The sequence below is a fragment of the Odontomachus brunneus genome, unplaced genomic scaffold, assembly GCF_010583005.1.
Source record: "Odontomachus brunneus isolate Ranch 3 - 2012 unplaced genomic scaffold, Obru_v1 Obru_scaffold_064, whole genome shotgun sequence".
NCBI lineage: Eukaryota > Metazoa > Arthropoda > Insecta > Hymenoptera > Formicidae > Odontomachus > Odontomachus brunneus.
The window spans coordinates 858,791-873,601 of NW_022639514.1; the positions used below are offsets into that span (position 1 = coordinate 858,791).

The following is a 14,811-nucleotide window of genomic DNA, read 5'->3' on the forward strand; positions in this document are numbered from 1 at the left end:
TCTGAAAAAATTCTCAGAGCTCTATGAGAAAAAATAAACAATTTTTATCTTTTGTTATTTTTCGGTAAAATTGATAAAATTCGAGTAAAAATTTATTGAAACCAATAATTTTGTAGATATTTCCGTAAATGTCTTAGAAAATAGAGTCATATAAAAAATATTTTCAAACAAAACTTGTTTGTTTTTTTACGTAGAATAAAATTCCGTAGTAAAAAGTATATGTTTCTATTTAAAAAAGCAATGTTGACCTCGACCTGACTTCGAAATGTCACCCAAGGTCAAACTGTTAAAATCAGTAAATAGACTTTCCTAAGACTTATGGCTTTTATCTAAAGCAATTTTCTGTAAAACTTATATTTTTCGAGATATTTTACCGGTCCGATACTTTTGCCGCACCCTGTATATTAAATCAAACTGAACAAAAAAGTCCTGTATTATTTTGTAAATTACGATATAGATTTTTAGATATTAATTAAAGAAAATTTATGCATTATGGTATACAATCATATATGTAAAAATTTTCTTTAATATTTAAAAATCTATGTGATCATTTGTATAGTCACATAAGAGGTTCGGGACACTCTATATATTACAAACAATACATAAACAAAATTTCTCTTATTAAAAAATATACCATACATTTTATTTAAAACTTATATGTGAACAAGCAGAATCAATGTCATTTGCATCTAAAGACCCACACAGCAGAGGTGTCCAAAATATATCATAGGGATATCCTAAAAATATATTTAAGATATGTGATATCTTCAAGATATCCTTATGATATATTTAAGACATACCTGCTGTGTGGGGAAGCACTATTTATATTTTTATTTAATTTATTTTCAATAATTATTGGGACTGCGTGGCTTTTCTCACATCTCTGGTGGAAATTGTACCTATTGTATATTAATATACTTTGTTAATGTATAAATGTAAAGCTAAGAATATAATCAGTATTATTATCCAGACAGCACAAAATCTTCTCAGGATGTGACATCTTCTTTGGACGTCCTGAGGACGAAGAAATGTCCTCAGGACTTCCTTAGGATGTACTCTAGATGTCCCCTGGACATCTGCGCTGTTAGGGTAATGAAACTTATCTCGCACATAAAATATATTTTGGAAAAGTCGAAATCATCTTTATCAATATTAGTAATCCATTGCTTTTTTGTTCCAAATTTTTTGAGAGACGATGCATTGAATAACTTGTTTTCTATGAATTGGAATAATTTCGTACGCAATAAGATGGCACCCTGTAATTAGTTTCATTTAAGTTTATTTAAGTTTTATTTTAGTTAAATTTATTTCAATAATACTTTTATAACAATTTAGTTATACATCTTGTTAATATTATTTTGAGGTTAGAGAGCGAATAGTTAATATACAGGGTGTACGAAAAGTCTCAGATCCCTGAATTTTTTCGAAAAATACGCATTGTAGAAAAAAATGTTTCCGACAAAAGTTGTACAGTTTTAAGTGACGCATCAGACAATAGTATGAATATGACTTTGAATATTGTGAAGGTGACGTAGAGGTTACCTCTAATTTCTTAAATAAAACTTCCTATTTGTTATTACATATTCTTGTAGCTTATCTCAAGAGCTTTCCAATACAGAATTAAATTCTCTATTAGAAAGCTGTTCTCCTATTGGATATCGGACGTTATACGTCGGACGTCGGACGCAGTGTGAATCCTGCATTATAATACGTCGGAATCGGATAAATCCTTTATTAGACCTGTTCTATAATATTGTTATTGTAGATACTTATATATATCGGGTGCTTTCCAATTGCTTAACACATCTTGATACATATGTACACAGAAATGCACAAAGTGTAACGTTGTGCACGATTCAATTGGAACAAAGTGTGTACTAATGTATATGTATGTCGGGTAGGATTAAGATTATTTTTCAACTATGCTCATATTTTAGTATTTTTTAATAATAAATAATAAAATCTAAATAATAAAAAAGATATTATCCATTTTACGTCGCAAATGCCAGTCTTTTTTCAAACCGCTACGCTTATTAACTTGAATTTTCACTAGAAAACACTAGTTTACACAGCCAACTAGTAGCCCTCGAGCTGAGTACGGATGTGCAGGTTGTGTCGATGATTATGACAATTGGAATGCAACTTGTGTCACCGTGTGCATGAAAGTGTTTAGATATATTGCAATTGGAAAACACCTATCGTTGTCGGCATTCCAATACTTATCTAGTGAATTACTAGAACAAACTAGATCTAACTAATCATTACATTTCGTATCCGATGAGATTGTGTACAATCGGGTTTCACTCACATAGAACGCGTCAATGTTATGTTAAAAGTTGGCTAAAAACTACCTCGATAACGAACTACCAATTAACATTTTTCAAAAAAAGTAGAAGTTTATTATAGAAAATCACATTGATTGGCTATCGCCGTATTGTGTAACCAATTTACGACGCGCGTTGCTGTGTTTTATGTACAAGAGACATTATTCTGGAGGTCGATATTTCAAAACGCAATGAAAATTATTAATATAAGCAAATTTGTTAGAATATGTATAATTTTATTGGTCGACATTTAATAAATTTACTCACTTTATTAATTTTCACTATGTTTTGAGATACACAATGGCTGCGTTCAGCAAAGAAAGCTGCTTTGCAATTGTTATAAAATTCGTGAATCTGATTGGAGTATGCTTTTAATTTTGGTTGAATCCAAGAACATGTACCAATCAGATTCACGAATTTTACAACAGTTACAAAGCAGCTTTCTTTGCTGAACGCAGCCATTCTACCCTCTGGGAGTTTATTACGGTTTTGTGTGAGAAGTGAAAATGCAAAAAGTGAACAAATTTACTAGAATATTTATAATTTCATTGGTCAACATCTAGTGGATTCGCTCACTTTTCGCATTTTTACTTCTTACACAGAACCGTAATAAATTTTTTGGTTTGGAGAATATTTAACGATTTTTTAATCGATTTTCACAGAATTGATTTTCTTCAGTCCGATTTTTTAGCAAATTGATTTTAGTTGGTTCGATACAAAATCGATTTTTAAACTGACGATTTTCCATCCCTAGTATGAATTCCAAAAAAATATCAGGTCTGAACGTGTTTGAACACGTCTTAATGTAACGGCGGTTAGATTGAACAATTTGTGATAATTTGTGACAACTTGTGACAAAGGATTTTTCCGCGCTTGTTCCACGACTTTATTTCTCCTTATATTACATGGAGCACAATTTGCGCGGAAAAGCGGAACGGTTTGGTGACAAATAAACATCTGTATTTATTTTTTAAAATTGTATTAACTTAATTTACTGCAATTTTTACTAATATGTTTATCTCTTCAGTTTATCTGTTGAATATTAGCATTTTAATTAATAAATACCGTTAAAAATTAATATTTTATAATTCCCCATACCGCTTTTCCGCTCAAAATATGCCTCATGTAATATAAGGCAATCAAAACGGGTGTATATCAGTTGGACACGGGGCAATTGGACACAGTCCAATCACAAGTCGCTGTTCCAAGGGACCCTACAAATGTCTCTAATCACACGGTGCTGTGATTGGCTGTGTCCAAATGCACCGTATCCAAGTGCACCGCTCCCATCAAAACAGACGCGGAACGCGTAGCTGATCTAGTAAGGTTTTGTCTTCCGCGTTTCCGCGTTTCCGCACTTCATGTAATGGCACCCTTAGCGTTCGGTGAGCTTCGTGAACATCGTCGGTAGCATATAGCGAATTCGTTTGCTTGCACCCAGTGCGCGCTAAAGCTTATTCATAGTATGTTATTGTATTTAAAAATTGTCTTAAATAAATTCTCAAATATTTTTGACTAGTAATATAATATAATTACAACATTAAATACATTACAATAATTACATTATTATATAATGTACAACATCCGTACGAGTTATTTTATTAGTTAAAATGTTTTTAAATATGTATTTAAGACACGATCTTAAATATAATTATGTAAACAAGCTTTAGGCTGAGTTCCCACTTAGCACGTCACGCGTCGCGTCGTCCGAGTTAAGCCAATCAAATCGTCTCATTTTATTTGGCGTAAAGTTACGCAATAAAATGGGACGATTTGATTGGCTTAACTCGGACGACACGACGCGAGACGCGCTAAGTGGGAACGCACCCATAGAGTTTAGCCAGCGGCACATGATGCTTGTTTTCATTCTGGATTGCTTGTTGGATGGAAATACTCTATTCTGATTGGTCCGTCTTCAGAAATGCACCAATCAGAACAGAATATTTCCATCTAGCAAGCAATCCAGCATGAAAACAAGCATCGTGTGCCGCTGGCTTTACTTAAATAAACCAATCATAATAAATAAATCTTAGTTCTTTTTATCTTGATTAGCCAATTAAATATTACTCTACTAATCGAGTAGGATTTTTGAACGCAGCCTTGTACTGCTGAAATAAGTTGAAGTGAGACAAATATATGTCTGTCTCGCGCTTATTGTACCAGTGCAACAGTGCAACGAAAAAGAACAGACTTGATAAAAACACCTCTAAAAATGGCTTTATAAGCTTTGTGATTGGCTATCAGCTACTTTTAAAAACGCTTTTAGCGATAAAAGAGAATTCAAAATATGGAACTTGGAATAATAGTAATGACGCTAGCAAATCCCCTATAAAGTCTGCATTCTGATATTTACTGCAATTACTGAAAATCTATAGTATACGCGACAAATAATTTTTAAGACTGGGCCTATAAAACGCAATAGAAACAAAATATTCTCATGCTTATTGTTTTATTTATTCAAAATAATCTCTTCTTGCTTCAGTACACTTGTTATAGCGATTCAAAAGTTATTCAAATGCATGATCTAGCTCATTTTGTGGTATTACCTTTAGTGCCCGTGTTGAAACTGTTTGGATGGTCGGAATATCTTCGAAAAAATATCCTTTCAACTTTAATTTCAATTTTGGGAATAAAGAGAAGTCACATGGAACCAAATCAGGTGAATATGGCGGATGATTGAGCACACTTGATTGAACAGACTTGATTTCGAGCCAAAAATTGATGAACAATGGCTGCATTCAGCAGACTCAACAGTTGCACAACAGTTGAGTAATTTGTCAATGTAATTGGTCTAGATTTAGGGATCTAATAGCAAGAACCAATAATCGTTGATTATTCACTGAGCGCTTTTTCTACTGAATGCGCCCATTGACTTGGTTTACATCGTGCACTTGATACGCGTATTAAATAGTAACTTTCTATTAGATAATCTTAATATCGACGATGTATATAAATAACGGTATATTAAGCTGGTATAATATTGATCAAGAAGACTTTTTTGTCGATTGAATGCGTTGTCGTTGATATGCATTGTCAATATTAAGATTATTTAATAGAAAGTTACTATACTTGTACGCGTACTAACCAAGTACGCGTATCAAATGCACGATATAAACCAAGCCAATGAGTGAATTGTGAAATGGCGCGTTATCGTGCAACAGCGACCAACTTTCTAGATTTCGATATTCGGGACGGATACGACGGATTCTAGCCATCAAAATTTGGAGAGTCACTAGTAATTGTTTGACTAGTAACGAGATGGAACGAATTCTTTATGAATAATTCCTTTGCTATCGAAGAATGTGATGAGCATTGTCTCATTGGCCTGCCCATATGTTCGTCAACTTCTAGCGACTCTCTACCATCCAAAAATCGTTTATGCCACACGAAAACATTTGATCGACTTAAATAAGCATCACCATACACTTGCTGCATCAACCGGAATGTTTTTGATGCACTTTCATCAAGTTTTGCGTTAAATTTAATGACTGCTCTTTGTTCCATGATAAAATTTCAACATCGATTTAAAACTAGGAAGAACTGTCATAACTTTGTCATTTGTCATCCGATTGGCATGAACTTGGGTGCGTTATAAAGAAGAAAAATATATATTTCTAATAATACAAATGTTTAACAGATGGTGCCACTAATTGCTGAGATATGGTGCTAGTCTTAAAAATTAATTGTCGCACTGTGTAAACTATAGATTTTCAATACTGGCTGTGAATACCGGAACGCAGTTAAAATTAACTACACACATGATGTAGAGATGGCGCCACAAGAAGTATAATATGTATAAAACTAAATATATTATATATATACTGTATAATATAGTGTATAATACAATGTATAATATTTCACTATAATACGTGCCCAACCCTGAATGCTACTGCTGTTCATGGAACTCACTGTCGCTATCGCGTTACTGATTTCGTGAAGTCCTTGGTAGCGTTTGCGTTGGTAGTTGAGATGTTCGATTCTTAATCGATTTGATTCTTTCCCTAACAAATTTAGGGAAAAAGAGTTGTTCGTGCTGCTTGCATGTTTCATACTTTTCACTTTTAAAAAGAGATGGACGTCTAATCAGACGCTTGGAAGAAACAATCGAGTTGGTTGTCTTGTTTTTGTTTCTTCGAAACATTCCAATATACTTTTGTCTAGTTTTAAATACGGAAAGTCTAGTTTTAAATGCGAAGAATGCAAACAACACAAATAAGTCTATTTTTGGGGAAAGAATCGAATCGATTCAGAATCTGACATCTCTAGTTGGTAGCGCGATAGTGACTTCGCGAACACACCCGAAGGCACACGGTACCCCCACTACTTTTCCACTGATTCACGAAACACACGAGAGAGTGATGTTTCTGAACGCAGCACTAGCGATACTTTTGATATTTGGGCGGGCGATTCTCAGAGTCAGGTGATTCGTTATCATATTCTAGTTATTCTCGTAATTTGTATAGACTTTACCTGAAAATGGGTGAAAATGTACAAGGAACGTTTATATCTGAAAAAATTTCTAAGATAAGGTGGCAACATGAAGATCTTGCAGAAGCAAAGCATTTCTTAACCGGTAGTTGGGATAATCCGGTAAGGATATGTCGGATATACTTTTAACCTAAACTCTTATCATTTTACCGTATAAAATCGTATGTATGTAAAACAAAACATGTAACCTCAATTTGATCAACATTTTCTTCAATTAACTTTTATTTAAGTATTTTAAAACTATTATGTATCTGAAATATATATTGTTACAATACTTTAAATTTTTATGGACATGTAATAATAAAAATTAAAATTCAATGAAAAATGAAAATTCTGTAATAAACATAAAGTGAAATAATTTTGATTACTAAATTTTTGATATATAGGTAAACAAAATAACATATTGGACATTTAGGACAAGTTATGATGAGGAACCATCTCCTACAGTCTTATCATCATATTCGTTCCTGGGTGATGTCACTGAACTAAAAGTAATAATTCACTACATAATAAAATAGAAATTAATCCATTATATATATATTATATATATATATATATATATATATATATATATATATATATTAAAATTAATGAAATAAAAACTTAGTTTATTAGCAAAGATTTCTTTGTGGCTTCTTCATCTTTGGGTTCAGTGAGGCTGCTGCAAATTAACGAAGATACCTATACTGAATTTAAAGAACATATGTCATGGGAATTTATTCACAATTTTCAGTGAGTAAACTTGATTTTATTTAACTTAGAGACTAATACTGTGACATGTATTTTAATCATATATTTTACAGAACAACAGATTATGCTTCTTGTACTGCACTATCTACCTTTGAACAAGATATCGCTTCTGTAGGAGAAGATGGAAAGCTTAATCTTCTCACAGCTGCAGAGAAGAAGCCAGTTAGGATTATTGGTAAATATTATTAATAAATACAAGATATACTAATAGATGTTTACTTTGTTTAGCTATTATATTTAGAAAACTATTTTATCACTCTCTAATTTTCAGAAAATGCTGATAGCTGCTCCATATATTGTGTTGATTTCTTAAGACACAGTGAAGTGCTTACAGGAAATTCAAGAGGACATATGAAAGTTTGGGATTTAAGAAACGATCGTGATATTCCAGCTACTACCTTTATGCTTTCTGATCAAGTCAAAGTAAGCTGTAAATATTATAAACTACTCCCTCTGGTATTTTTGAAACACATCTCCAGCGATTCTTAAACAGTACTTTGTAAGAAACATGAATGTTTTTACAGATAGGAGCTACAAGTATCACGCATCATCCTACACAAAGGCATATTGTAGTTGCTGGTGGAGGTGATGGTAGTTTGACTGTGTGGGATTTAAGACACAATACTTATCCGGTATCGCAACTCAATGCACACGCAAAATCCGTCAGCGAGATACTCTTTCATCAAGATAGACCTGATAATCTTTTCACTTGTTCTGTTAGTGGAGAGTTATGGCATTGGAATAATGCACAAAGTTCAAAACTGAAACTTGGTAAGCAATCAATAAAGAGCTCATATATTAATAACTATTTTGATTATTATTGTGTTGCAATATATTGCATCTAGCAGCTAATTCTGTCATATCTATTTTATATGGAATATCAGATTCTACAGATACACATTGGTTGAACACGATTAGTGCGAATGGGAAAGTCAATGTGACCTCATTGTGTGCTGCTATGCATAAACCAGTAAACAGTATTGATATCAACAGATCAATTTTATTATTTGGATGCGACAATGAAGCCATGTATGTTGTCAGAAATGTACTTATTTAACACAAATAGTATAGATGTCATTTTTTATATTTTTATTATACTTAATAAATAATTGAGCCAAAGCCTATCTTTATCGTTTTTTTATATTTACATATATATTACATATATATATTTACATATATATTTTATATTTTAATATAGATGTTACATTTTATATTTTTGTTATTTAATAAATAATCGTGCCAGAACATAACTTCATTTGTTAGAATTTAATAACTAAGGAAATAAAGATGATATGATGTATTTTGATAAATTAATTTTTTATAATGGATAAAAATATATGCTTTTGTAACATAGCATCTTTTAATCATATTTCTCTAAATATATTGTTTTATACTGATAAACTTAATTTATAAAAAATTTTTGATAAAAACAGAGTAGATATTTTTCTCAATATTTAACTTCAATTTATATAATATTTAATTTATATAATATTTTGCTTTTTAAATTGATTATATCTTCAGATAATATATAGAGTATTTATAAATAATATATAATGGTTACACACACACAGATATATCAAATATAAGTATATAAATATATAAAAATAAGTTTATATTTTTTAATAATACACATCTTATACAGTTCGAAGAGTCTTGAAACAACCTAATTTTGGAAAAAAATTTTACAACAAATTTTTTAGATCAAGTTCTGGTAAAGAATACGCTTAATGATTTGAACAGTTCAATCTCAAATGGTGATGCCAAAGTCATATCCTAAATTTTTTATATATGGAATCATACAGATTTTTTTAACACAAATCGGTTCCTAGAATTATTCTGTATATATATATATATATATATATATATATATATATATATACTGTTTTTGAAAATATATATCTTCACAAAAATCTAAATGATTAGATATCATTTAGAAATCTTCGCAGAAATCTAAACGATACAAAGCACCTCTTCAGTACGCCACAGTGGCGGCATCCTGAAGCAATTTCGCGAGATTTGTAACGGTTATGCCATCTACTGTTGGTCGTTGTCACTACAAGGAGAGGGGAAACCTCGAGTCGCTGCTGGTGCTTGCCATCTTGACGGACGCTTTGGCTGGAGTACCGTAAACAGATTTGTTTTTCGCTGCGTTCCGTGTAACGGAGGATTATGTCCAAGCGCAGGATCGAGGTTGTGGACCCTTACGTGAAACGAAGAGCGTGAGTGCAGTCGCAGATGTTCGATTCGCGGTACGCGACAACGGAGTCGTCGTCACCGTCGCCGTCGTTGTCGTCGTCGTTTGTGGCGGCGGGACTCCTTGCCATGTGCATCGTCGCGGGCTAATCACGATCGCCGATGTTTGCCGAATGCAACACCATATACATGCATTTTCAGAATCTTGGCATATATGCCTATTGTACAGTTGGCGCGATCATTAGACGTCGTATACGTTCGATCGGCACGACGGTCTTGTTGAAATTGCATCTCACTACTTCCGCCGACAACCAGGCTCCGAATCCGTAGCCGCGTTCGCTACGCTCGCAACGACCCTCTAGAGACTAGCCAGTCTCTCGTGCGCGACTTCGCGTTTATGCCAACACACATGTCCTCGTACACTTTCGTGTTTATCCTTTCCCCGCGCGCATGCATGAGGATATATTCTCAACACGATCATAGTCGCGCACCTTTCGTGTACGCGTGAAAACAGTTTACACCAGCAGTAACGTTGCTAATAAAATGTGTTTCTACTAGCGTTATTGATAGATGCAATTTTATTTAAAATTGTTGAAAACAATTGTTTTCAACAAGTTGCAAGTCAGTCATATTTTATTATTAATTTAGAATTATTCTAAAATTTCATTTTAGAATAAAAAAATCCTAATAATATTCATTCATAATATTTTATGGAAAATGAATGTTATTGACAAAAGTTGCTAGAAACATACTGATAGTTTTGTCATCAATATTGCCAAAAACATTTCTGCAACCTATCACTTGACGGTCTAAAGAATGTTGAAGGCAAATGTTATTGGCAGAAAGTTAAACTAAATATGTATTAACAACACTATTAATAACAAAAAGTTTTGTCTTGACTGATTGTCTATAAAAATTGTCTAATTTGTATATAGCACATGTTTGCTAAGAACAATGTCGTCAACTTTTTGAAGTTCTCCAATTTTGTTGAAAATATAGCAGTTTTATTACAGTAAATAGTCTTTCTAACTTTTCAGTGACATTTTTTACATTGTTAAAAGTATATTTTGTTAAGAACATTCAGCAAGTTATTTTCTGTAGTTTTGCTAAGAACATTTTTATTATTATCATAGTTTCATATTATCATAATTAAGTAACTTTTTCTGGTGTGAATCTATCTTGAAATATCCTTTGTTACATGCTTTTACTCATGTAAGAGCAGAATATATATCTCTTATATATTTCTTATTATCTCTTATATATTTTTTATATATCTCATATCTCTTATATATCTCTTATTATCTCTTATTATCTCTTATATATCTCTTATATATCTCTTATATATCTCTTATTGATGGTTATCTTTTGCAGAGATGGCTCGACAACATCCAATAACAGTCCGACGACTACAGCGTCTACAGCGACGAAGAGCCAAGTACAGTTCAATCCATACACCATGTTGCCGTATACACCGAGATACTATGAACTTTACAAGAAGAGAATAACTCTGCCAGTTTTTGAGTATCGTGCCGACTTCATGAGATTATTGAACCAACATCAATGTATCGTTCTCGTTGGTGAGACAGGCTCTGGCAAGACTACACAGATACCACAATGGTGCGTGGAGTATTCCAGAGGTATTGGAAACAAAGGAGTCGCCTGTACGCAACCAAGAAGAGTCGCAGCGATGAGCGTGGCACAAAGAGTCTCGGAAGAAATGGATGTTGCCTTAGGTAATTATTTTTTCGTCAATCGAGTCTTGTCAAAGCACTAAGCAGAATGGTCTAGACAGAATGAAATTTGAAGCTCTCCAAGCTCAAAATTGTCAAATTTCGGCAAAATTGAGAGTCAATATATATCAAAGTTCTAAATTTTCCTTGAAATAAAGTCCACTTGAAATTGATCGGACAAAACAATTCTGTTATCCATTTGGTTATTCAAAATTCATTTATTTTGAACAAAACCTATTTGTATCTCAGAAATTATCAATGCATCAAAATGGAGATCATTACTCTGACAGGCTCGTGTAATAATAATATAATTAAGGCTTCTGCGATTCTGTAACTCGTTAATAATATTAACGACAGTGACTAGTGCTGTGCACATTTTTTCTAACATATATCTACGCAACGTTAACGACAACTCGTTAACAATAGTTAATGAGTTACAAAATCGCACTGCTATCATGGACTTTATCGGATTCCGATCGGAATCAGAAAACGCAATAGAAATCTAGGGAATAACTGAATTATTCTGATAGGAATCCAAATAAGTTTATAATCCCTAGTTCCGAACTCTTAATTTACGACGTCAAGGACGAAAAAATATACAATAGAAATGCTTGCAAAATACATTGAAGTAAAAAGATATAGCCATAAGATGATATTTGCAATCGATTGAGTACATTTGCAATCGATTGAGTACATTTGTAAAATAGTCCGGACGTTTTGCTTTAATAATCAACAAATTATCGTAAAATTGACATATAATAAATACCTATTTTTTAAACTTACCTTACCTCTTAATTTTATTATATTAATTTTATGGCTATTTATTGATTGTTAGAACAAAAAGAAAATGTTCGGATTATTTTGCATCTATTTGATTGATAGCAAATGTTATTTTACAGATACATATTTTTATTTCTATATATATTGTAGGAATTTTTAGCATATATTTTCTCGTTTCTAACGCCATAAATTAAGATGATTGCAGACACAAAAGTCTTGATGATAATAATTACTGCACAAGTCCGTTGACTTTCAATTTTGAGAGTTTAGTGAGATTCTGACTTTATTGTGTCTAAATTGTTTTACAATTAAGTGTGTGTGTGTGTGTGTGTGTGTGTGTGTGTGTGTGTGTGTGTATCTATCTGTATCGTAACCGTAATTTTATTGAAAAATTCTTTGAGCAATTTAGGGTAAATTCTCGTTCTGCGAAATCGTTGAGCCGTTAATAGTTTTAAAGTTTTAAGTTTCAAATTTTTCGCAAAGTGAAATTTGAGCGATTAAATGGATAACACAATTATTTTCTTTGATCAGTTTTAACTGGACTTTCCTTTAACAGAAATTTACTTAAATTCTTTATTACAAAATATGCTGAAAATTGAAAAGTCATCATGAATAATGACTTTGGAGATTGAAAATGTCCATAAGGGAAAATAGTCTCCAAATTGCTCAGAGAATCTCCGAGTAAAATGAATATCGCGAACGTCTGGGCAGCTTGTGTATATGTAGAGAAATAAATCAGTAAAGTCAATGTGGCTTGTTAACAGGTCAAGAAGTAGGATATAGCATTCGTTTTGAGGATTGTAGTACTGCGAGGACTGTGCTGAAATACATGACCGATGGTATGTTACTTCGTGAAGGCATGTCTGACCCTATGTTGGATGCATATCAGGTGATACTGCTCGATGAAGCTCATGAAAGAACATTAGCTACTGACTTGCTCATGGGTGTTCTGAAGGAAGTGATCAAACAGAGACCAGATTTGAAACTTGTGATCATGAGTGCTACTTTGGATGCTGGCAAATTTCAACAATACTTCGACAATGCACCCCTTATGAATGTGCCTGGTAGAACTCATCCAGTCGAGATATTTTACACACCAGAGCCGGAAAGGGATTATCTGGAAGCCGCGATAAGAACAGTTATTCAAATTCAGATGTGCGAGGAGATTTCAGGAGATCTGTTACTATTTTTGACTGGTCAGGAGGAAATTGAGGAAGCTTGCAAGAGGATTAAGAGAGAGATGGACAATCTGGGACCTGAAGTTGGTGAATTGAAATGCATACCACTATATTCGACGTTACCACCAAATCTGCAACAAAGAATATTCGAACCTGCTCCACAAACTAAACCGAACGGTGCTATCGGTCGTAAAGTCGTGGTCTCGACTAACATTGCAGAAACATCACTAACTATTGATGGTGTCGTTTTTGTAATAGATCCAGGTTTCGCCAAACAAAAAGTAAATATAACGTTTTGATTAAATTTCATTGAAACGTGTTATCACCGCAAAGTTAATACTGAATTAATATTGAGTATTTTTGTTGATAGGTATATAACCCGAGAATTCGTGTAGAGTCTCTTCTAGTGTCACCTATCAGTAAGGCTTCGGCTCAACAAAGAGCTGGTCGAGCTGGGAGAACAAGACCTGGGAAATGTTTTAGATTATACACAGAAAAGGCATATAAGAATGAAATGCAAGATAATACGTATCCTGAGATTTTACGATCCAATCTCGGGAGTGTTGTATTGCAATTGAAGAAACTTGGTATTGACGATTTGGTACGTGCCATAATCTCACTTATTCGATTGCATATTAGCGTATTATTTAGGATTAGAATTTTATAATATAGTAATATTGCTGAATTTAACATTCTGTAACAGGTGCATTTTGATTTTATGGATCCACCTGCACCTGAAACGCTTATGAGAGCTTTAGAGCTTTTGAATTATTTGGCGGCACTCGACGATGATGGAAACTTGACAGATCTTGGAGCAGTTATGGCAGAATTTCCATTAGATCCCCAGCTGGCAAAAATGCTCATAGCATCTTGCAATCATAATTGCAGCAATGAGATACTTAGCATCACTGCTATGCTCTCAGGTAATGTATTGGGGTTTGCTATGTATCTATTTGCTGTTTAGTAGTTTATTATATGATATTATTTGATATGATAGTTGATTTTATTGATACACACTGTTAATAATTATAAAATATAGGTCATGTAATTATAATATGAAGATTATACAGAAGAAATAAGAATTAGAAATAATATAATAGAGTTAAAATTGTGGTAAGATAACATGGTAGTATATTGACGATTGACATGGTATTAGTCCCACAGTGCTTTGTGAGACCGAACGAATCAAAGAAGGCCGCGGATGACGCAAAAATGAAATTTGCACATATTGATGGTGATCATCTCACATTACTCAACGTGTACCATTCCTTCAAACAACGTAAGCACTTGTTTTATATATATATATATATATATATATATATATATATATATATATATATATATATATATATATATATATATATATAT

The 14,811-nt window shown here is 32.9% G+C and overlaps 1 protein-coding gene across 3 annotated transcripts in view; it reads left to right on the forward strand.

The window, feature by feature from the left end:
• Positions 1-6,673: 6,673 nt before the first annotated feature.
• LOC116846445 (putative pre-mRNA-splicing factor ATP-dependent RNA helicase PRP1) overlaps positions 6,674-14,811 on the forward strand; it is an 11,445-nt gene continuing 3,307 nt past the window's right edge. Inside the window, exons 1-12 of one of the 3 annotated variants that reach the window (XM_032820257.1) lie at positions 6,674-6,914; positions 7,199-7,303; positions 7,420-7,544; positions 7,616-7,737; positions 7,834-7,985; positions 8,087-8,333; positions 8,447-8,591; positions 11,127-11,488; positions 13,030-13,724; positions 13,814-14,044; positions 14,147-14,366; positions 14,600-14,722. In XM_032820257.1, coding sequence (XP_032676148.1) covers positions 6,801-6,914; positions 7,199-7,303; positions 7,420-7,544; positions 7,616-7,737; positions 7,834-7,985; positions 8,087-8,333; positions 8,447-8,591; positions 11,127-11,488; positions 13,030-13,724; positions 13,814-14,044; positions 14,147-14,366; positions 14,600-14,722 — 2,641 coding nt within the window. In that variant the 5' untranslated portion in view covers positions 6,674-6,800. Of the gene's footprint in view, positions 6,915-7,198; positions 7,304-7,419; positions 7,545-7,615; positions 7,738-7,833; positions 7,986-8,086; positions 8,334-8,446; positions 8,592-9,614; positions 9,812-11,126; positions 11,489-13,029; positions 13,725-13,813; positions 14,045-14,146; positions 14,367-14,599; positions 14,723-14,811 lie in introns of those variants that run through there. The other 2 variants (XM_032820255.1, XM_032820256.1) reach the window with 2 other exon arrangements.